General features: G+C 49.5%; 1 protein-coding gene across 10 annotated transcripts in view; it reads right to left on the minus strand.

Moving 5' to 3' along the window:
* ZNF512 (zinc finger protein 512) overlaps positions 1-21,876 on the minus strand; it is a 54,492-nt gene that overhangs the window by 1,711 nt on the left and 30,905 nt on the right. For 4 of the 10 annotated variants that reach the window (XR_014691062.1, XR_014691063.1, XR_014691064.1 and 1 more), the window contains exons 15-20: positions 6,336-6,451; positions 5,601-5,805; positions 4,660-4,749; positions 3,198-3,309; positions 1,567-1,713; positions 1,095-1,281 (exon numbers count right to left, since the gene is read on the minus strand). Coding sequence is in view for 5 of the 10 variants with exons in the window: in XM_084513652.1 (XP_084369778.1) it covers positions 1,519-1,713; positions 3,198-3,331; positions 4,660-4,749; positions 5,601-5,805; positions 6,336-6,451 (740 nt within the window). In the remaining 5 variants the exon portion in view is untranslated. Of the gene's footprint in view, positions 1-1,094; positions 1,282-1,340; positions 1,714-3,197; positions 3,332-4,659; positions 4,750-5,600; positions 5,806-6,335; positions 6,452-21,876 lie in introns of those variants that run through there. The other 6 variants (XM_084513653.1, XR_014691065.1, XM_084513655.1 and 3 more) reach the window with 6 other exon arrangements.

The raw sequence follows: 21,876 nt of genomic DNA on the forward strand, positions 1-21,876 counted from the left end.
AAATGCTTTGCTAAGAACCTGAGATGCAGACCCTATGGCAGAGCCCCCACCCTCCCACGGCAGGCACACCTCTTCTGCAAAAGGGGTGCCAGCTGCAGCTGAGCTGTCTGATGTGGGCTGAGGTGTGGGTGTGCTGCAGCAAAGACCTGCTTTCAGTGTCTCCCTAAGGAGACCAATGGAACTAACCCTTAAGCCCCACCTATTTGCATTAATCTCTCCTGACAGAAGGATCAGGTAGCTCAGCTGCATTAGCTGCTGCCTCACTCCAAGTCAGTCTCATCAGCCACACCACACTTGCCTCCCCAGGAAGCCTTTCTGATCACTGCTGTGCCCTAGTACCCCTAGGAGAACCAGGGACCCAGCCTCACACTCCTCAGCCTCCAGGGCTTGCAGATATTTGGTGACTTCTGTCTGGTTCCTAGTCATGTGTATTAGATTTACCTGGTCTCACCTTTGGCCAGCAGCAGGTCCCATTTTGAGCTGACTAGAACTGGCTCTTACCTAACATGAGGCAGCCTCTGGACACTTCTCACAAGAAGCCACCCCCACTACCAAAACCTTGCCATGTAAATTTCAGTACATCCAATCCAATATGGTGTAGAGGTTCTTAGCAGGTCACTGTTGAACCACCACCCCATGCTACAACTGTGGCCCTTGGAGAGAAGGTAGATACAGGGCTCAGAGGAGAAAAGGTACATGGGGGTGTGGGAGGACACCTGCCATGGGCAGAGAATCCACAAAGCATGGCATGATGAATGGAGGAACAGATACGGCCAGCTTATGTCAAGCTGTCTCACTGTTATGCCCTGCAACAGCTCTGGAGAGTGACAAAGGAACTAAAGGCTACCTGTAGTGAGGTGGATTTTTTTCAAAAACTGTTGCAAGCATGAACAGTCCTTTACACTGAAAGGACCGTGCTCACTGAATAGCACAGCAGGTATATGCATTGAGAGAAACCACTGGGAAGGGATGGAGTCATACTTGTATGTGATTTGTAGGGCAGCCCTTACCCACCGAATTAAGGGGAAGAAGGTGAATGTCCCCATCACTATACTTTGTAACAGGGACATCAAGAACTGCATTGTTGTGCAGACCTGTGACTAGCAGTGTTCCCCAGGGGTCGATGCTGGGTCCAGTCCTGTTCAACATCTTCATCGACAACCTTGATGAGGGAATAATGTTAACCCTCAGCAAGTATGCCGATGACACAAAGCTGGAAGGAGTGGCCGACACACCAGAAGGCTGTGCTGCCATTCAGCGAGACCTGGACAAGCTGGAGACCTGGGCAGGAAGAAACCAAATGAGGCTTAACAAGAGCAAGTATAGAGTCCTGCAACTGGGAAGGAACAACCACATGTATCAGTACAGGCTGGGGGATGACCTGCTGGAGAGGAGCTCTGTGGGAAAGACCTGGGGGTCCTGGTGGATGACAAGTTGACCATGAGCCAGCAGTGTGTCCTGGTGGCCAAGAAGGCCAAGGGGATCCTGGCATGCATAAAAAGGAGTGTGGCCAGCAGGTCAAGGGAGGTGATCCTCCCCCTCTATTCTGCCCTGGTCAGGCCTCACCTGGAGTACTGTGTCCAGTTCTGGGCTCCCCAGTACGAAAAAGACAGGGATCTCCTGGAAAGAGTCCAGCAGAGGGCCACAAAGATGATACAGGGCCTGGAGCATCTTCCCTGTGAGGAAAGGCTGAGAGACCTGGGTCTGTTCAGCCTGGAGAAGAGAAGACCGAGAGGGGATCTCATCAATGTGTATAAATACGTGAGGTGTGGGAGACAGGGGGATGTGGCCGGCCTCTTTTCAGTGGTTTGCGGGGACGGGACAAGGGGCAATGGCCACAAAATGAAGCCCAGGCAGTTCCACACCAACATGCGAAGGAACTTCTTCACAGTGAGGGTGATGGAGCACTGGGACAGGCTGCCCAGGGAGGTTGTGGAGTCTCCTTCTCTGGAGATATTCAAGGTCTGTCTGGATACCTACCTGGGCAACCCGCTCTAGGGAACCTGCTTTGGCAGGGGGGTTGGACCCAATGATCTCTTGAGGTCCCTTCTAACCCCTACAATTCTGTGACTGTCTGCTACTTTACGGCAGCTTGACCATGAAGCCAGGAGTGGAAGCAAATGCAGAGCATAATGATGTCACTGCTTTTTCTTTCCTGTGTATTGTTCCCAGCTTTGTAATTAAGGATTGTGAGGATAAACTTGCAGTGTTATCACTTGCAAGCATCCCAAGAATCTAGTGAATTCAAAAAGACACCATGAGGTGCTTCAGCCCTGTATAGGTGATGAAATTAGCAAACAAGAATGGGCTTGTGCACCCACTTTTGAAGTAGGGTGAGTCTGGAGCAGGAGAATCCAAGAGGAAGGGTATTTTTGGCAAGGAGTAATCAGGAAGCTGGTAAACCTGAAGGAGGAGAGAAAACTGGGCCCTTGAAATCCAAACAGGAAGTTTCTGCCCTGGCATCACCTGGAAACCAATGATATATAAAAGCAGAGGGGCTGGTAGGCACCGTGTTGAATGGAGTTCACACCATGGACAGAGAATGCAAATGAGACCCATAGGAAAAACCTAATGCAAGGTCCCATTAGAACACAAGTATCAGGGTTATAAATCAGTCTTTGTTGAGTAACAAAGAAGTGTCAGGTGCTAAGGGAACAGCCACATGAAAGTACTGGTCCATCCCCATCCACAGCCTGGCACAGTACCTCCATCAGGGTGAGGAAAGAGCTCTGGAGTCTTTCTCATGAATGACCTGTGTGGTGATGGCCTGGAGCAGGCCCTGGAGAAGGCTGAAAGCTAGCAGAGAGAGACTAATGTCGGAATCTTAAGAACGCTGATCAATTCAGCTGCCTTTTGCTTGAATAGGCAGGACCTGGACCTCTCTATGGGATGCAGAAGAGGTGTAGCTTCAGAGAGGCATGGTGATGGGCCAAGGCATTGGCTGTTACAGCAAGAGGACAGATAACATTCTGCCATATGGGAGCCATCCCAACGGATATATCCTGCCATCTCTACTGGTGTTTCTCCTGCAGTCACCCAGGGGGCATACAGACTGTCCCAGAGAGGCCAGGGCTCAATGCAGTCCTCAGTTTTTAGGGTGAGAGCATAAGTTGGGGTCTTTCTATTCCTGGAGAGAGTGAGAACCTGTCCAGGCACTAAGACACAGCAGATGTCAAATGCCAGCCCTCCCCACTCACCTTGCTCCGCAGCAGCCCTCCAGTTGGTCTCTCTGGCGTGCTATGCTCTGAGGATGGCTTTGTCTTCTCCTTGTTGTTGTTGGAATCATTGTCCTTGATGATGTCATACTGTCTGCAGAAGAGGGCGATCACCGCTGCAGAAAGAGGAGGGATGAAAGACTCCCTCACACTGGCTGCCCTCTGCCTCCCCTCCCCATGACATTACAGCTAGAGAGCAGTCAGGACCAAGGCACCCAGGGTGCTGGTCACCCACAACCGCCACCTGTTCCAGCTCGGACTGCTATTCCAGAAAACTCAGCAAGTGTGGCCAGGCCAATCTCCTTGGGCAGACAAGGCAAAGATGCAGCTGAAGCTATCAGGGCACACATGAGGTATGTGAGGTGTTCAGTGCTCAACCATAAGCATGGCTCAGTGCTCTGTGGCCAAAAGCAGATGTTGAGGCACTCTGAGAGGGACAGCCCCTTAGGTCAGTGAGCAGCTGAGTGTGCTGAGTGCCTCCAGCAAGGCACTGATGTTACTGGCCTGATGCTTGCAGTCCTCACAAAAGCCAACCCTTGTTTTTTTCTTGTCCTGCAAACTGTGGATCACTCTGTCAGGATTCTACAGCACCTTGTGCACTGCATGCCTCACATCTTATGACCATCAGCACAGGACTTTGGAGCAATGCTTTAAACTGTAATCATTAAATGTGTTGGACCCATTCAAACTACAGGGTGTTATCACAGCCACCTGGATCTGATTTCTCACTGTTGGTGCTCTGATACAACAATCTGCATGAGGTGTGCAGTTAGCAGCAGCCATCTTGTATTTTCTTCCAGTGCACTAGAAGAGTGTTCAAGGCCAGGATGAGGAGAGATTTCTGCAAGATGCCACTTGAAAATCCTCACTTACTGGGAAGAAGGTAGGGGACAAATGATTTCCCATTCACAACAGCTCCATGTAGTGTGTCAGGAGCCTCCTGTTTCATCTGAGGCTTCCTTGCTCCCAGGGCAGCCTGCTCTTTCCTGGGGCACTGGCTTTAATTGGTTGCTGTACAGAAATAGCTCACAAATGTTACAGTTTTAGTAGACTGAGGCACAGCTACTACCAGCCAATGGAGCAATATTATCACGATATCAAACAAGATAGATAAGACCCAAGTTACACAATAGTTAATGTCAACTGTGATGCTCCTACACCATAATTATGTATTGCTTGGATCCCACATCGTCTCCTGCTCTTGCAGGACAGCAGGCAGGCTAGCCTGCACACATGCTTCAGGCCATCACTGGTCAGCAGTGGCTGTTGTTCCTTCTTTCACCTCATTGGCTCAAGCTCCTACAGAGGTTCAATGGACTTGTTAGGAAGGAGGATGCCTGAAACATTGCCATTATTCCTCTGCACTCTCCAATCCCCATCCTCTCTGTACACCCTAGACTATGCCTCTGTTACAGCCTGCCAGAACATTGCTTGCAGCACTCACCTGCCCACATGAGAAGCACAGCCACGATGATGATAATTTCACCTGTCTGCAGTTGCCTGTCTTTGTCCAGCCCTTCCATGGTGATGTCACCTGTGGAGAAGAGCACCCAGGCAGCAGGCAGCAGTCACCCTCCTACCAGACCCTATCTCAGGACCATCAACAGTTAAGGATCTGAGAAGGAGCAACAAAGAGAGGCCCACATGCCCCTCACAAACAGGCATGGGATGATATCTTGACTGGGGAGAAGACATGCAACCTGTGGTTTTCCTGTGTCAGACAAACCATTCTTGCTGCCAAATACGGTCAGGGAGTCTAAAAGCTTGTGTGGGTTCAAACAGGGACTACAAAATGCATGTGAGAGAAGCCCACTAAGGTTACTCTCTATGTAGGGACCAGGGCTGCTTAGGAAGGCCCTGAGCTGAAAAAAAGTCCTGAGGAAAGCATCTCATCTGCTTGCCCTGTTATCCACTCATTGCTAGCGCTGGAAAGAGTCCAGGCCTGATGGACCCACCCTGTGCGTCATCTCTCTCGGATTAATGGCCAACATTTAGGCAATCCCAAGGCAAAAGGCACAACATGGGTATGAAGAGGAAAGAAGACTATGGGGTTCTCATATTTGTCCTTTGGTAGCTTGCAGGCTGGTAGATCTGAGAGACAATTCAATATTTACTTCCTATGGGCAGCAGTTTGGATGTACTAGCTTGCTCAGCTGAACAGGTTGCCAAGATCTAGGACAGGAAGGCTATAAAGCACTGTTTGGGCTTTCACCATGGTCATGGTAAACACAACAGCAGCCCGTATGACCCTGTGCATCCCAGGCAGCTGGCTACCGAGGTCAGAACTTTGCTCACTGGTTGCTGAATCCCTGCCTGTGTGCTGTGGAGTCCTCCAGGTCTGCCCCCACCAGTGGCACTTGGGCAAACTGGAAGGAGCTGCCTCACCTTGGTTGGAGCTGTTGGAGGGGAGGCGGTCGGTCTCCTTCAGGGTCCGGAAGTGGACACGCTTACTGGCCTGACTTTCCCCATACAGGCCGATACTCTGCACTTGGATGATGTAATCAGCATCTTCTGCCAAGTCCCACAGCACGCAGGCCCGGTTGGTGGTGTTCACCTCCCGGATGAAGCGCTGCATCTGTCCATCTTGCCGCTGCCAGAGTGAAGAGCTGTCATCCCCAGGAGGCTGCTCCCAGCTGCACCACACACAGGCCCCCATCTGCAAGGCTGTGCTGGGCACAGTGCTCTTGCTCCTTCCTTCCAATCATACACCCCTGGGATGGGCCAGACTGGCTAGCACCTTGCTACACAGCACCCCTGCATGGCCAAAGAGCCAAGTGCCTCCCTGGAGAACTCACCACTACCTGGGGATGTGGAGGTGGAGCAAGGCAAGCAAGGAAGGGTTATCTTGTGGCTGGAGCACTGTCCTCATCCAAAGAAATCGCAGAGAAGCCACTGGAGGGTTAGCCACTCCACAATACAGCCCACAGTCTGCTGTGCCCCTCCCCACCACCCTCAGCATAGATGGCTTAGACAGGGAACCCCAGCAAAGGTTGCTCAACAGTGGAGGTGTCCTCAGGCATGTGCCAAAGGAGCTCCAAGCTGCAGCAAAAGGGCTGACAGGAGCATGTTGGTAAATCAGTGAGAATAGTCCCCAGACTACTGGGAACAAAGCCTGGATACCTGCTGTAAGATGGCGTAGCCGATGACCACATCTCCTTCTGGAACATCCCAGGAGACTGTGGCAGAGTTTGCCTTCAGCTGCGTCACAGTCACGTTGACAGGGGACGGTGGCCTGTCTGGGTGAGCCAGGGAGGGACCGAGGCAAAGCACATGAAAGAGGCAAAAGAAGATCTCTCAGAAAAGGCACCTACCCCCGCACACCATCATGGGGGTCTTATTCAACAGCTGCCCATTGCAGCATGCTGACCAGGGCTACAGGGAGCAGTTCCTCCCTTGAATCTTTCCCCAGGACAGGAGGGTCATGTCAGGTCAACAAGACTGAGTCCCACAACACACACACTGCACAGTGCTCCCTGGGTTAGTGGGCAGCTGCCCGCTGTGCAGCGGGTGCAGCACAGAGCCACTCCTGTGCAGCTACCCCTGTATGGCACCTACTGGCTTTGTTAGTCATTGCTCACTGTCCAGGTCTCCTCTCTACCTGGCTGTTGGTGAGAAATGTGCTCACCCCACCCTCTGCACTGCACTACAGTGGGAAAAGAGGACAAGCTCATGAGGCATTTGACTGGCTCTTCTATAAAGGGCTTTCTTGCAGTGGCAGACACAGCCCATTGCTTGTATTACATGTTCCATGTAAAAGAAATTAGCAGTGCTGACCACATGCTTGTGCTGCCAGACTCAGCACAGGACATGAAGGGACTCTGGTAGGCTCCTTCCACCTTGCAGACATCATGATGGGAAATGCATGAAGGCCTGTCCTGAGCAAAAAATTATTACAGAATAGGTTAGGAGACTCTTATTGCAATTTAACCAGATCCCGCAGCTCAAAATTAAATGAAAGGAAAAGCCTCTGTAGGCTGTCGCAGAGCACTGCAGACATCCTGCCATCAGAGGGAACAATGGCATTCACATCAGCTTTTCATGAGGGCAGCTGCTTGCAGATCTGAGGTACCTTCAGGGCTGAGCAGGACACTGCTGCTCAATTTTTCATCTGTTAGAAAGCTTACTGCATTCAGCTTCAGCAGCAGCAAACAGCAGGGCTGCCTGACACAACATGCTGCTGCTCAGCCCAGACAGAGTAGTTTCTTGGCAGTTAAGTCTCATGTTTTTGTAGGGTTCAGAGTTCAAACAAATCTTACATTAATGCAATTCCTGAACCAAGACTGTAATAGTGAAATGAGGTTTCTCCAAGCTCTGGGGCTGCTCTGTGGATGTGCACATCGCCAATGCCTGGCACACCATCCAGAACTGCGTAGGAAGCAGCACAGACACAGTATTTATATATCAACTGTGACAGAAAAATGGGACAGCTTGGAATAAACACACTATGGAACTCAATCTGGCCATCTCGTCTGCCTGGTATTACCCCCTGCTCTAAGCTGGGGAGGAGAGCCCAGCATAGAGGGCAGAGCTAACTTTCCCAGCAATGCAATGCCATCAGCTGTAAAGCTGATAACAACACTTAACTATTGCTGTTCTTCAGAAAGGTGGTCTGATTGACCCATGGCCTGCACCATTGCTAATTTGAGATTTCATAGCACTAAGAAGAACATGGCAGAATTCTTCAAAGGTCGGCAGACTTGCACACATAGACAAATTCTGTCTAGAAATTAAATACATGAGTGTGTAAGGAAGACAGTGAAGTTGCTGTTCCTGTGTCTTCTCTCCCTGTAAACACGACAGTGTCCTTCTACAAGCTGCTTGTGTAGTACAGGTTCAATGCTGTGACTTACACAGGTAAACAAAGAGCCGCAGGGGGGATTTGGAAACAGGAGAAAAAGACCACCATAACAACACCAACAAAAAAAACGTAGGAGTGACTAGGAAAGGTCATTTTTTATAGTTCAACCACTGAAATGCATTCATTCACATTTGAATATATCTGGCTCCTGGGCAGATCAAACCAGGAAAATTGCGATTACCACTCTGAAACATGCAGGATTATGGTCTGTCAAGGACAACTAAGACAGCCAGGACAGTCACACACAGATCCCAGAAAACAATTTCCCAGAGAGACACTGGGAGCAAGTGCCTCCCTAGCAAAAGCCTGCTGCATTATACCAGGAGGTATAATCACAGGAGACAATGCAAATGAGGACATCATAGTATTCCGTGTCATCTCATCAGAACAGAAGGCTGACAAACAGGAAAGGCTTTAAAGACTCCCTTGAATATCCTTTATCCCATGAAAGTGTGTCTCCTTAGAGTTTTGTCAGTGGGGATCCTGTTCATCACTCCACCCTGTGAGAGGGAATCACTGAGCCATGTCTTTGTCTGCACACTCTGATCTCCTAGAAGCCAAAAGCAAAACAGGCTGAATAGAGCTGCAGTCCTGAGACATACATAGCCCACTGACTGAGGAATGTGTATCCTGTGCACACAAGGGCTGAGCTCACCACAGATGGGCTCTGTTTTCTGGTCCAGCCATGACCACTGTGCAAGTGTCATACAACAAACAGCAAAATTGCAGATAGCACCCTGTCAGCCAGCAAGGCTCATGAGGGGGAGTGGAGGGACAGGTGCCAATCTCTTCTTTCTAGTGACCACTGACAGAACAGCATGAAGCTGTGTCAAGGGAGGTACAGATCAGGAAATGGTTCTTCAATGACAGGGTGGTTGGGCACTGGAACAGATGCCCCAGGGAAGTGGCCATGGAGCCAAACCTGTTGAAGTTCAAGAAGCATTTGGAAGCTCTCAGACATATGGTTTAATTATTACTCAGACTTATGCAGATCCAGGAGTTGGACTCAATGATCCTTCTGCGTACCTTCCAGCTCAGGACATTCTATGATTCTATGAAGTTCTACCTAGACAGAGCTTAAACAGGCCCTTTGTTGGGACTCTTACTGGTAGCAGCAGAGTGTCCCAGGGGGATACCACCCTTGTGTCAAACTACAAAGGGAGTACACCCGAAGCCAGAACGTCCTGCTGTAATTCCCAGAACCAGTCCCCATATGGCCAAAAGGGAGAGAGGGGATAGCAAGAGGACATACAGGCATGGAAGAGCCACAGTGCACATGGCTAGTCAGTGCTTCAGACCTCGTGCATTGCAAACACAGTTAGTGCAGGCTCCAGGCAAGTGGACCTGAGAACCTGTGTGACAATGAGATCTGAAGGCATCCAGGCTGCAGTTCTTCATTGGAAAAATCCACGTCACTTAGTCATTTCACAGTTCAGCAAACTGCAGAGAAGACATTATAAGCATGTGGGATTTGTACATCTAGCAGAAAGAGAGAGGACAAGAAGTTTCAGAAGCTGAAACTACGGAAAGTCACCCTGGAAATAGAGGACAATGATTAACCCCAAGGAGATACAAGATAACTCAATGACAGTCATTAGGACAAGACCTCCAAAGGACAGCCTGCACCACAAGAAGTTTGCATGCGATCCCCACATGAAGCCTATGTTCTCCTGTCTGCTCTACAGCTGAGGTTAGAGCAGTCTCATACCAGAGCTGCTGCCATAAAGATCTGCGAGTACAAGGGCTCTAAAAATATATATATTCTGATACCAACTATTAAAAACATTTCTGTAAAGCCATGATCCTCCAGCTCTCTGCTGGGTTCTTTAGGAACAAGCATGCCACAGTTAAGCCCTGAACAATACATTAATTGCTAATGATTCTGCATCATTTATAAGTTATTCAGCTTCACTTTTGATTAAAGTCATATTCAGAATCGGGCACCACCACAGAAAGAATAATCACTACCTTATGGCCTGGTGCACTCTTTTCTACTGACAGTACAGCAGTGCATTCCTTTCAGGCCTGCTGAAGAGGTGGGAAGAATTGCTCCTGTGCACTGGAGTTGGCAGCACTGAAGACTGAGGTTGGGAAGCAGTGAGGGATGACCTGTAGACAGCTGGGCACTCGACTAGCTCTGCCACACAGCTTGCCTCTATAGGTCAGAGAAAGGGTTGGACAGATGCCCTGTAAGAGTGGCATTAACAGATGTGGCTCTGCACAGGGATGGGGCACAGGCCCACTGGCATTTTCCCATCTTGCTCTGACTCCAGAGAGGAGGAACTCACATGCACCTGGGCCACTGCCCTTGGGACTGCTGCTCAAGGGCACACAGATGTTTGTCCAACTTATCTGTGCAGCAGGGAAGTAAGCATCAGACTGCACAACTAAAAATAAGTGCTCCCTTCTAAACAACCCTGACTGCATTTCTACCTGAATCCAGCAGGCCACGTAGTTCATATTGTGCAAGGAGACTGCCAAGGGACACAAGGCCAAGCACATAATAAAGCAGTCCAGTTCTGCCATGGCAGGTTATCAGAACACGCCTGATACTGGCAATTTACTGCATCACTAATGTGACAAGAGGTGAATAGATATCAGAAGGCTGCCACTGGCACAGGTTATTCAGATGAGTCAAGGGAAGAAAGGACAGAGGTACCTGGGGTACAGACATACCTCGGCCTCTGAGCAAACACCAGCCTAGAGAAAGCAAGTCAGCAAGGCATGAAGGCATGCTGCAATGTGAAACACCGGGATGTCTGTCAATCAGAGGCCAGCTTGTGGACCATTTTACAGTACTGGAGCATCTCTGCCCTTGCGCGTTCATTCTCTCAGGACCCAGAGCTCATTGGTGAGCAGCACAGATGGGAAACATGGACGCTCTCCTCTACTGGGGAACAAGGAGGGGCTGCGTTCCCCGACAGCCCAGCCCAGAAGTGGCAGGCTTCACAAGCCGAAGCCACAGCCGGCAACTCCAGGCGCCTGGGGTACGGCAGAGCCTAGTGTCACGTTAAGGGAGGGCAGCACCGCCACACAAGCTCATCCCGGTCCCACGGGGATGCAACACGACTGAAGGCACGGATGGCTTAGAGACCACGACACCCCGGGGCAGGGCGCAGCCGCTGCGGGGCTGTCCCGGGGAGCACGGGCTGCCCGGGCCAGGCCCCTCGGGCCGCGGCCAAGGCCATGCGGGGCCGCCCCGCCACGCGCGCCCCGTGCCCGGCTGGACAGGGAACGCCAGTCCCGAGGGGGGGAGGCCGGCGGGAGGGGGCTGGCGCCCGGCGTCCCGGGCCGGGGCCGGGAGAGGGGCAGGGCGGACACACGGGACGGCGCCCGGCACTGGCGAGCGCCAGCCCCCGCCCGCCGCCCGGGCACCGCGGCAGCGAGCGCTGTTCTGCGCGGCCCGGCCCGACCCGTCCCCCGCCGCCCGTCCGTGCGCCCCGGCGGCACTTACTGGCTCGCACCAAGCAGAGGTCGCAGCTAAAGAGCACGAGGACGGGGTTCAGGTACGCCGAGAAATGGGCCATGGCGGCGGGGCCGACGCAGGAGCGCCCGGGTCTGCGGCCCTGGCCCGGGCACCAGCCCTGGCACCGGCCCGGCTCCCTGCGCCGGGGGACCGAGCGGGGCCGAGCCCCGGCCGCAGCGCGGGGGGGCGGGACGGCCGCCCGGTCCTCCCCCGGCCCGGCTCCGCCCAGCGCCCCCGCCCCCGCGCGGCACCGCAGCGACCGCCGGCGCCGCCCCGAGCCGTACCCCGAAACCGCCGGCGCCGCCCCCGAAACGGCCGCGCGCCCCTGCGCTGTGTCCCCATGCCCGCCAGTGCCGCCTCCCTCATAACCACCGGCGGCGCCGCCTGCGTCGTTCCCCAGCAGCCACCAGTGCCGGCCCCTCATGCCATACCCCTAGTAATCACCACTTCCAGCCCTCCCTGTGCTGTCCCCCCAGTAATACCCAGTGCCAACCCTCCCCAGTACGACACCCACCGGTAACTGGCACTGGTGCACCCTCTCCATAGCATCTTCACCCTGCCCTCCTGGCACTGCTGGCAGTGCCCCAGAGACCAGGCACCTCTTCCGTGAGCACATGCATGTCTGTGTGGCCTGGGCTGTCTTGCATGTGTGTTGCATTGCACTGGTGCTCTCACACATGTGCACATACTAAATTCATATGTGTTACCAGTCTGCACCACCCTCTAACGTGCCCATAATGCATGGGCACTCTGGTACACACATGCCTTTCTTGCAGGGGTGCTCTCTGGCTGCCCCTATTACACACCACTGTTTTCAAGTGTTGTCACATGGACCCATTGCTAGCATCCCCTTTTCCAGGCTGTCTCCCAGCCTAGGCCTATCTCCTGGTATACGTGCTGCCCTCTTACCATGTGCTGTGGCCCATGGTGCTGTGTCCTCCTCTTCCCTGTGTGTGTGGAGGTCAGTGTAGGGAGGCTCCACATATAGGCATGCATACTGGGTAGTGAGGCCATGGCTATGCCCAGCTGCAGAGCCACTACACTTGTGAATACCATCATAGCATCACCCATTAGGGTCACAGTTGTTAGGTCACTGGCAGATTGCAGGCATCCAGGCTGGTGCCCCCAGCACAGTCTCACTGGCTCCTCTGGAGCTGGGAATGCTCTTGCCCCTCTGAGGTGCTGTTCCACATGAGCTTGAGGGCATGGCAATGGCCATGGATTGTGTCCTACCCCCAGGGGAGGCAGCACCAGTCTAATATGTCTTATGTACAGACTTGGGGGTGAGATGCTGGAGAACAGCCCTGCAGAGAGGGATCTGGGGGTTTTGGTTCATAGCAAGTTGAATATGAGCCAGCAGTGTGCCCTGGTAGCCAGGAGGGCCAAACATATCCTGGGGTGCATCAAGCACGGCATTGCTAGTCAGTTGAGGAAAGTGATTGTCCCGCTCTACTCTGCGCTGGTGCGGCTTCACCTTGAGTACTGTGTGCAGTTTTGGGTACCTCAGTGCAAAAAGGACATGAAACTGTTGAAGTGTCCAGAGAAGGGCTATAAAGATGGTGAAGGGCCTAGAGGGCCTCAGGTGCATATATGAGCGGCTGAGGTTACTTGGCCTGTTCAGCCTGGAAAAGAGGAAGCAGAGGGGAGACCTCATCACAGCCTACAGCTTCCTCATGAAGGGGAGTGGAAGGGTAGGTGCTGATCTATTCTTTCTGGTGACCAGTGATAGGACCCCAGGGAATGGTGTCAAGCTGAGACAGGGGAGGTTCAGGCTGGATATCAAGAAAAGGTTCTACACCGAGAGGGTTGTCACATGCTGGAACGGACTCCCCAGCAACATAGTCACGGCACCAAGCCTATTGGAGTTTAAGAAACATTTGGACTATACTCTCAGTCTGAATTTTTGTAAAGACCTGAGTGGAGCCAGGGAAACTGGAAGCAGGAGTGAAACCAAGCAGAAACCTGTGAGTTCCTTTGGCTCTAAGGGACTGCTGAAGTGGTTCAGCTTACCTACAACTTAGGGCAGACTCAGGGGCTCCTGAGGCTCCTGGCTGTCTAGATGATGTCCTTTTCTGCATCCTGTGTTGTCCTGACCATGTAGCACATCAAGAGCTAAATAGCGGCTAGACCATGCCCTGGTTGTGGTCGAGCTGCAGCAACAATACATTAGTGTGTGCACACATGCAAGTGTGGACACATGCATGCATAGTTCAGTGCACTAGGGCTCCTCAAATTCTCCTATGGTCACTTCAGGAGGCCTTTTTGAGTTACAGGAGAACTGGTTTGTGCTTTGGAGGAGAGCTGTGGAAGACCAGGGTAGTGCTGTTGCTACGGGAGGGATGTAATCTGCAGTGTCTGCGCAAGGGACAAGTTCCAGCCAGGTGAAAAAGGAAGTCTCACAGAACCTAGGTGAATTTTAGAATCATAGAATCACCGAATGGCTTGGGTTGAAAAGAACTGTGAAATATGATGTATAAATAACCACAAGTCCAAGAGATACAGAGTGGTTAGTGTATATAGTTCTTGTATCTTGCAAAAGAATGGTCTAGCAGTTCATGTCGACAGAGGTCTGGGAGATAAGAGAATAGGGGGGAGTTTTTTGAGATAACTGCTGACTATTGCACGAGACACAACTTTCTGACATGTGGCCCAGAGACTACTAAATAAGGAGAGGGGGGAAGCTGAAGAATGACCGAAGGACAAAGCTTGGGAGGAAGACTATGAGCCTTCAGTACAAGCGACCCCCAGAGGGACCACTGGAGAGTGATACACATGTGTCCATGGGATGGTTCGGGTCCTGGGAAACTAATTATAATAACCCTGCCTTTTCCAAAAGTGGTGATAAATATGTATTAGCCTAGGAGCATAAAAACCAGCCACCTGATGTAACTTGTGTGCGTCTTCGTGGAGCGGAGACTCCCGGCGCACCCAGCGCTGTTTGCTTACCTCTATTTGTTTAATAAATTGTAAACTTTGATTGTAATCTTATTTGGGACTTAGCCATTTATTACAGAACCTTAAAGATCATCTAGTTCCAACCCTCCTGCCATAGGCAGGGATGCCACCTACTAGATCAGGTTTGCCAGGACCCCATCCAGCCTGGCCTTGAACACCTCTGGGGGTGGGGCATCCACAACTTCTCTGGGAAACCTGTTCCAGTGCCTCACCACTCTCTGAGTAAAGGGTGGTGAGACACTGGAACAGGTTGCCCAGAGAAGTAAAGGATAAAGGAGAAGGATAAAAAAAACTTTGCAGGTGTAAGGCAGGTATGATGGTCTTTCGGTCCTGTCTAGGCTGTTCAGTGCTACTTTTTAGACGCTCTTGGTGGATTCGTGGAATATGTCCTTCCTATGCTGAGCTTTCTTGTAGCTGCAATCAGCAGTGGTTAGAAGGATGGAGAGTCTGATCTTGCTTTCCCAGAAGAGTCATGCTGGAAAGCTACCCCTCCCTCTATCTGCATGCTAGAGAGGGAACTGACAAGGAAAGTAAAGGATAAAGCTGGCAACTGCAGAATGTGAATGCAAGAGGATTTAGAGGAACAAACAGATTCCTAGTTGTCTCTTATCTTGCAAGACATGTTCCTTCTTGGTCACTGTAACTGAGGTCTGATCCACACTTGGTTATTGCAAAGCTGACTGTTAACCTGATGGTTGGCATTAATATTAACTGCTCCACTTCTTGTCTTTGCCACCAGCCAAGGATTTAGGCTCTTTACCACTGACTGTACTTTGGTACAGGTTAGTCTGTTCAGGCAGCCCAGTAGGCAGCAAGCACAAATCAATGTATTGGTATCAAACCGCTTCAGGTCATACTGCAGCTCTAACCCAAAAAACTTAAGTCAGGTCCTTCCTTGCGTACTCTGAATCACTGACCTATCTGATGAGGGTCTGATGGGGTCCACCTGTTAGAGAAGGAAGGGGAAGAGCATCTTCGATCATAGACTTGACAAGCTGGTGAAGAGGGCTTTAAACTAAAGTTGCTGGGGCAGGCGGGGAATCTCAATCCATCCCACTTCTACCAGTTTGATCCCAGTGTCAGTCACAGATGCCCAGAGCCTGAAGAAGGGTCATGGGCCAGCAGGAGAGCACCTAAAGATCAGCACAAAGGAATTGAAACCAGCCCAGCCAGTAAGTCAGCCTCAGCAGGGGCCCAACATGTCTCAATGCTAATGCACATAGCATGGAGAACAAACAAGAGTTAGAGATATATGCATGCCTGCAGGGCTATGGCCTCACTGGCATTATGGAGAAGTGGTGGGATGGCTCCTGTGACTGGAATGTTGGAATGGAAGGATACAGACTGTTTAGGAAGGACAGGCAGGGGAGGCGAGGAAGAGGTGTAGCCCTCTATGTCCCCCCTTGTCTTCAGCCAAGGAATTGGCCTAGATTCTTCACCAGGTTGTAGGTGCTAACTCTTTGAGACTATAATCTTTATGAAATATGGAAAGTTCCTAAGCTAGTCACTAATAACTCCTGATCCTCCTTTTTCTTTTTTGTTCATTTGGTGATGGTATTTTTTACCATAATTGGTCTGGGGGTAGTTCACTGATGTCCAAGAAAAGACATTAATACTTCTGATTATCACAGGGTATTGTGAAGTTAAGAGTTTAGTTATATAATTATGTGCAATGTGAAAAGTAATTTATTCTGTTGGTTTTAGACCAGCTGCCCAATTATTTCTTTTGGTCCTTCCCACTTTCTATTGTAAGAGACAGTTAATAATTGTTTGCTGCTATGCATATGCACTGCATCATTTGTGTCACTGTAAATCCTTATTATCTTTTGCAGCTGCTCAGTTTTTTTATACTACTTTAACATGGAATAACCAGTATATGGTGTTTGAGATGTGGGTGTCCTGTGTATTGATACAGTATGACAATCCCTGATTAATAAAGTTACTGCTCACACCTTTCTGTGTATAGGTTTTGTGGTTTTATTTTGTTTTTTAGATCATGTATAACATGTGAAGGCATTGAAGCTAAGAGCCTGGTAAAGTGAAAAAAGGATTTGACAAGTGTATTGATAGCAAAAGAATCCAGTAGTACAATGGGCATCAAGCCCATGAATGCTGGAAGTTATTGACCCTCTTTGTTTAAGAAAAATGTACAAAGCGTGGAACCTGGGGCAGGAAAGCTAATCCTAGTGAGAACAGTATGAGGAGCACTGGGCAAATGCTGCATCCAAAACAGAACACTGCTCTGCAGTGACCAGCTGCCATATAAAAGCAAGTGTCATGCACTGATGTGTAAATGGGCACAAAGTCTTCAAGATGCCTGATCTAGTTCAGATGCCTGATCTGCTGCTGGGTAGTGCTGGTTCCTCTTCTGGGGTTTGGTGTCCAGTCAGGAATTTGATCTTCAGGAGAGTGCTGAGAGCGAGGTTTAGGCAAATCAGCTTATGGTGAAAGCCTGAGTTAGCCTGGGTTGTTTAGCCTAGAAGGTATGAAAATGAGAGGGATGTTCTAACAGCTTCTCTTTAGCTTGGTAGCTTCCAAGTATATACAAGACTGCTACAGAGATAGGAATGGCCTGTTATGTATAGGTAGGACTCAACCATGATGGCCTGGCCTGCACAGGAACTTGTGCCAGTTGCTTCTCTCAGCATGAGACTGAGGGATGCCAATCTGGTTCCAGCCCTCCCAACAAGACTGCTGTCTTGCTGCCTTTCCTCTGGTACCTCCTCTGTGATGTTGCTTCTGGCAGGGCCACAGTAATTTGTCATCTGCAAAACTGACTAGCATCTGCTCATTGTGTTTGCTTGTGCTGACTGTGCAATTGTTCTCATTATTTGGGAGCAAAGCTGAAATTGCACAGATGAAGAAGAGACAATGTGCTTGCCAGCCAGCCTGGCTTCTCCACATGCCTCCATTTTGAGGTGGTATATCAACCTGCACTAGATAAGCAGCGCTCTGCAAGGCCAGGTGAAGAGGCAGGGTGGCATGTGAAGGAGGACAAACCTGCACGAAGTCTTCACATCATTAGCATGGGGGCATGCAGCTGTAAGGGACATGGGACAAAGAGACAGAGTACTGAGTGGACAGCCCATGCAAAGGAGAGCTTCATGTGACTGGGCCAGTTACATGCACCAGGAATGGCAGTCGCATGGTGGCGTGGGACCTCCCTTCCTTGCACAGGGATTGTCCTGGGATGACCCCTTGCACTGAAGTGGCTTGGGACCGGGGTGGCCAGTGACAGCAGAGACTGGGGATCCTGGTCAGTATCCTGCCTTGTATCAGGAGTAGTGTAGCCAGCAGGACCAGGAAGGTGATCATCCCCCTATATGCTGCTCTGGGGAGTTTGCACCCCAATACTGTGTTCAGTTTTGGGCCCTTCACTTCAAGGACATCGAGGCCCTGGAGTGTGTCCAGAGAAGGGCTACGAAGCTGGTGAAGGGTCTGGAACCCAAGTCCTATGAAGAGCAGCTGAGGGAACTGTGGTTGTTTAGTCTGGAGAAGAGGAGGCTCAGGGGAGACCTTATTGCTCTCTCCAACTCCCTGAAAGGAAGGCATGGGGAGCTGGGGGTCAGCCTCTTCTCGTGGGTAACTGTGATAGGACTAGAGGGAGTAGCCTCAAGTTCTGCCAGGGGAGGTTCATGTTGGAAATGAGAACACATTTCTTCTCAGAAAGAGCAGTCAGGCATTGGAACGGGTTGCCCAGGGAGGTGGTGGAATCACCATCCCTGGAGGTGTTCAAGGAAAGGTTGGATGTGGTGCTTAGGGACATAGTTTAGTGGGTAATACTGATAGTAGGGTGATGGTTGGACCAGATGATCTTGGAGGTCTTTTCCAACCTTAATGATTCTATGATTCTATGCCTTGGAGCAGCACAGAGCCGTTGCATTGCACTAGACCCAGACACACGGTGTGAACATCCTTGTCAGCCGAAACAAAGGCGTGGGGATTCCTGCACATCCACCTTTTCCATCCACAAAATGCATCATCTGATTGCCTTTGACAACCATTACTTCTCAGCCCCCAGTCTCTATGTGAGTCTCTATGTTAGAGGCAGTGATGCTCAGGCACAGTTTTGGTGGGCAGGAAATACCTATTTTCATGCCTGGGTCATTCTCTTTCTCCTCCTGGTGTGTTCCATCCCATCTCAGACTTTGCTAGCTTGAATTGAGCACCATGGCTGGCTGCCACACCTTTCCCTACTCACAGAATCATAGAATATCCCAAGTTGGAAGGGACCCATAAGGATCATCAATCTCAGCCACCATCCCTGTCTGCCCTTTGCAATGCTTTTGCAAGGCCAGACACTGCTCCACTGCAGGGCAGCTATCAGAGCCAGCCTGCATCAAGCCAGAGTAAGACCTGGGAAACAGTGCCAAATGCAGGGTCATGCTAGTATCTCTTCTCCCCATTGCTCCACAGTCATTCAGAGCAGTGTGAGATGTGCTGGCTGGGGTCATCATGGGACATGGTGTGCTCAGAGGTGCACATTGCCAGATTCAAGCCACAGCTGAGACCATCTACACACCTGCATCCCCACCCCAAACTGTGGATGGATGTTGCAGCAAGGCTGGGATTGTGGCACTGCACAAGGAATGTGGTTTGTGCCTACTCCTGGGCATGGATACAGAATAATGTCCTGCAGGTGACATGTACCAGAGCCCCTCCTGTCAAGTCATTGAATGTTACTTGTTACTTCTTGTCAGATTTTTAACTCAAATTAACCTTGGGAAAACAAAACAAAACAAAACAAAAAACCACCATGTTTTTACTAAAAAAAAAACACAATTGTGTCATGTACAAGAAGACTGGGCCTGAAGGCTGGGAACCCCTGGTACTGGCCTCTCTCCTCATCTTCAGTCTGGCCAGTTGCCTTGCTCAAACACTGGCTGTTGCACCTAAGGCCTTGCTCAGGTGCATAGTGACTACATTATTGGCTACACCTGAGGCCCTACTTGGGCAGGTAGTGATCAGTGTGCTGGTTACACCCAAGGCCTTGCTCATGCAGATAGTGACCACTATATTGGTTCAAATTGGGTGCTGGAGAAACTGACAGACAGATGTCTTGCTCAGTGGCTGAGGGCCAATTGAGCATGCACCAAATAAATAAATAAATAAATAAATAAATAAAAATTCTATTGGTCCATCTTCTATAAATAGAGATCAGGGCAAAAGCCTTTGGAGTTTTCTCTGACTGTATGATAAAATCTCCCTTTCCCTCCATTTCAAGGTCATGCCTGCTACAGAGATCCCTTAATATTTGTGAGGTGAGCTTCTGTGCCATGAAGATTCTTGGTAAGTGATTAATATCTTGCTAAACTTTGTACATTTTACTAAGGTTATATCTTAGATTGATTGTGCATATATAATCCTTAGACATAAACCATTCACAGAGTCTGGGACTAGGAATGGATTTAGCTGCAACTAGGCTCATTACCTCTTTGGTTCAAAGAGTTTTGAAAGCAGGGGGGTCCATTCTGAACCTTGTGACTCAATGGGAGGATCTCCCTCATGCATCTGATTTACCCTGTCATCTATGCAGTAAATAATTAAGTGTACCTTGCCATATCAATTTTTGTAAAGTCACTATCTTATTTATGATTAAGCTTTGTTACATCTCTACATTTTAACAGTAAAATAGTACTGCTTCTCTGAGTGAAGTGCATAACTTCATCTCTGACATCTACTAAGTTTCAGAATTATAGAAGACATCTCCTGCAAATGCAAATGTAAGCGCTTACATGCAAATTATATCTTCAGTCAAATGCATTTTAAAGTGTTTCCCTGATACTAGAAAGTAATTTTATAAAATAGGAGGATTATTCCACTGCACTTTTAAGTGCTTGAAAACTACAAAGACGGAGATGTCCAAACGCTTTTAATGGCTACCAAGTCCCTTTTAAGATATGCAATTTTTTTATAATTGCATTTTAAAATTTAAAAAAAGAAAATCACATATGTACCAAAATGTATGATGTAATGCCTTCATCAAAAGCAAAACCGCAACAGAGAATAAATAAAAATCTCTTTTATTGCAATATTTATTTGAAAGTACAATGGCAAAGCAGAGAAAAAAAATCCAGATTCAGGCAACTGATCTGAAGAAAAAATATTCACTTGATAAGAGATCATATATATCACTGGAAAAATGAATCTGACAAAAACTGTTAAGGATACAAATTATCTGCATGAAGAATAATGTATACCAAATTAGTAAATGCAGTGTGGGTGCATGCCTGGGGAAGCTTTTATGAAAACATTAGATCTCCCTGTATCTTAGAATGAATTTTCTCAACACTTTTGTGTTTTCAGAACAGTTTTGGCAGTAGAGCTCTTGGTGCCTAGGCCTTTCCTGGCATGAATGACAATCCTCTGGAAAAATCTAATGGCAGCTCAAAGAGCTCAAGCTTGGATATATTTTGAGTTTGTCTTTTATTTCTTTATGCTTTTCTTTTATGGTTGCAGCCCTCCCTGAACTTTCATTCCCGCATGGAAGGCTTGTGCCCATGCAAGGAGAACTGCGGCATCATACCAAACCGCTCAAAGCAAAACTGCAGGTAGCCATATTTCTTCCATTTGTTATGTTTGTCTTCACTGAGGATTTCTGGCACTGAGATGGGTAACAGAGAGGCTAGGAGAACTCCAGAGTTCTAGTCTGAACTCCAGAGTTCTAGTCTGGGTGCGATGACACAAGATGCACCTCTAGCTTTGGGGTGTACCCCAACCACCAGCTCTCATTTGCATTTTCCAGCCCAACCCTGTGATAGGCCTTGCCAAAGGCATTTCTCCACAGCACGCACCTTCTTTGTACAAAATATCGCCTTCCTACCGGTGTACTCAGGAGCAGTACTCAGAATGTGCAATGCCAGGAACTGGTGCCAGGACCATCCAGGTGAATTTTGCCATTTATTGCAGCTCCATACCAAGCTGAACTTGCCAGCTACTCTTCTTCTGGCATTGCCACCCTCAAGCTCCATTTCTACCTGAGGCAAATGGGAAAAATGAGCTGCAGGAGGACAGACACTTCTGAGCAGCTGCAGGTATTGCCAGGATGTGCCTTCCCTGTGTCTCAGTGTCTGAGCAATGCGTAGGGCACAGCCCCAAAGACATTATCATGTCCAGCAGTTGTGACTATTAGCTGAGGTCATTGCCCTGAGTTCTTAAGAACATAAGAACAGTCTTGTAGTTCAGAGAAAATGTCTGTTTAATCTTGCCATTAAAAAAAAAAAAAAGCCAGAGACAGAACATCCCTATGCCCCACCAGTGATCCCAATGGTAAATTGTAGCCACAGTAAATGTGTTTCATGGTTGGACTCAACTAGCTTTAACAAGGGTGGTGGGCTCTCTAAGCAGAGACTTGGAAGGAAATGTTGTGTGGGAATGCTAAT

Source organism: Aythya ferina (genome assembly GCF_964211825.1).
Source record: "Aythya ferina genome assembly, chromosome: 3".
Taxonomy (NCBI): Eukaryota; Metazoa; Chordata; class Aves; order Anseriformes; family Anatidae; genus Aythya; species Aythya ferina.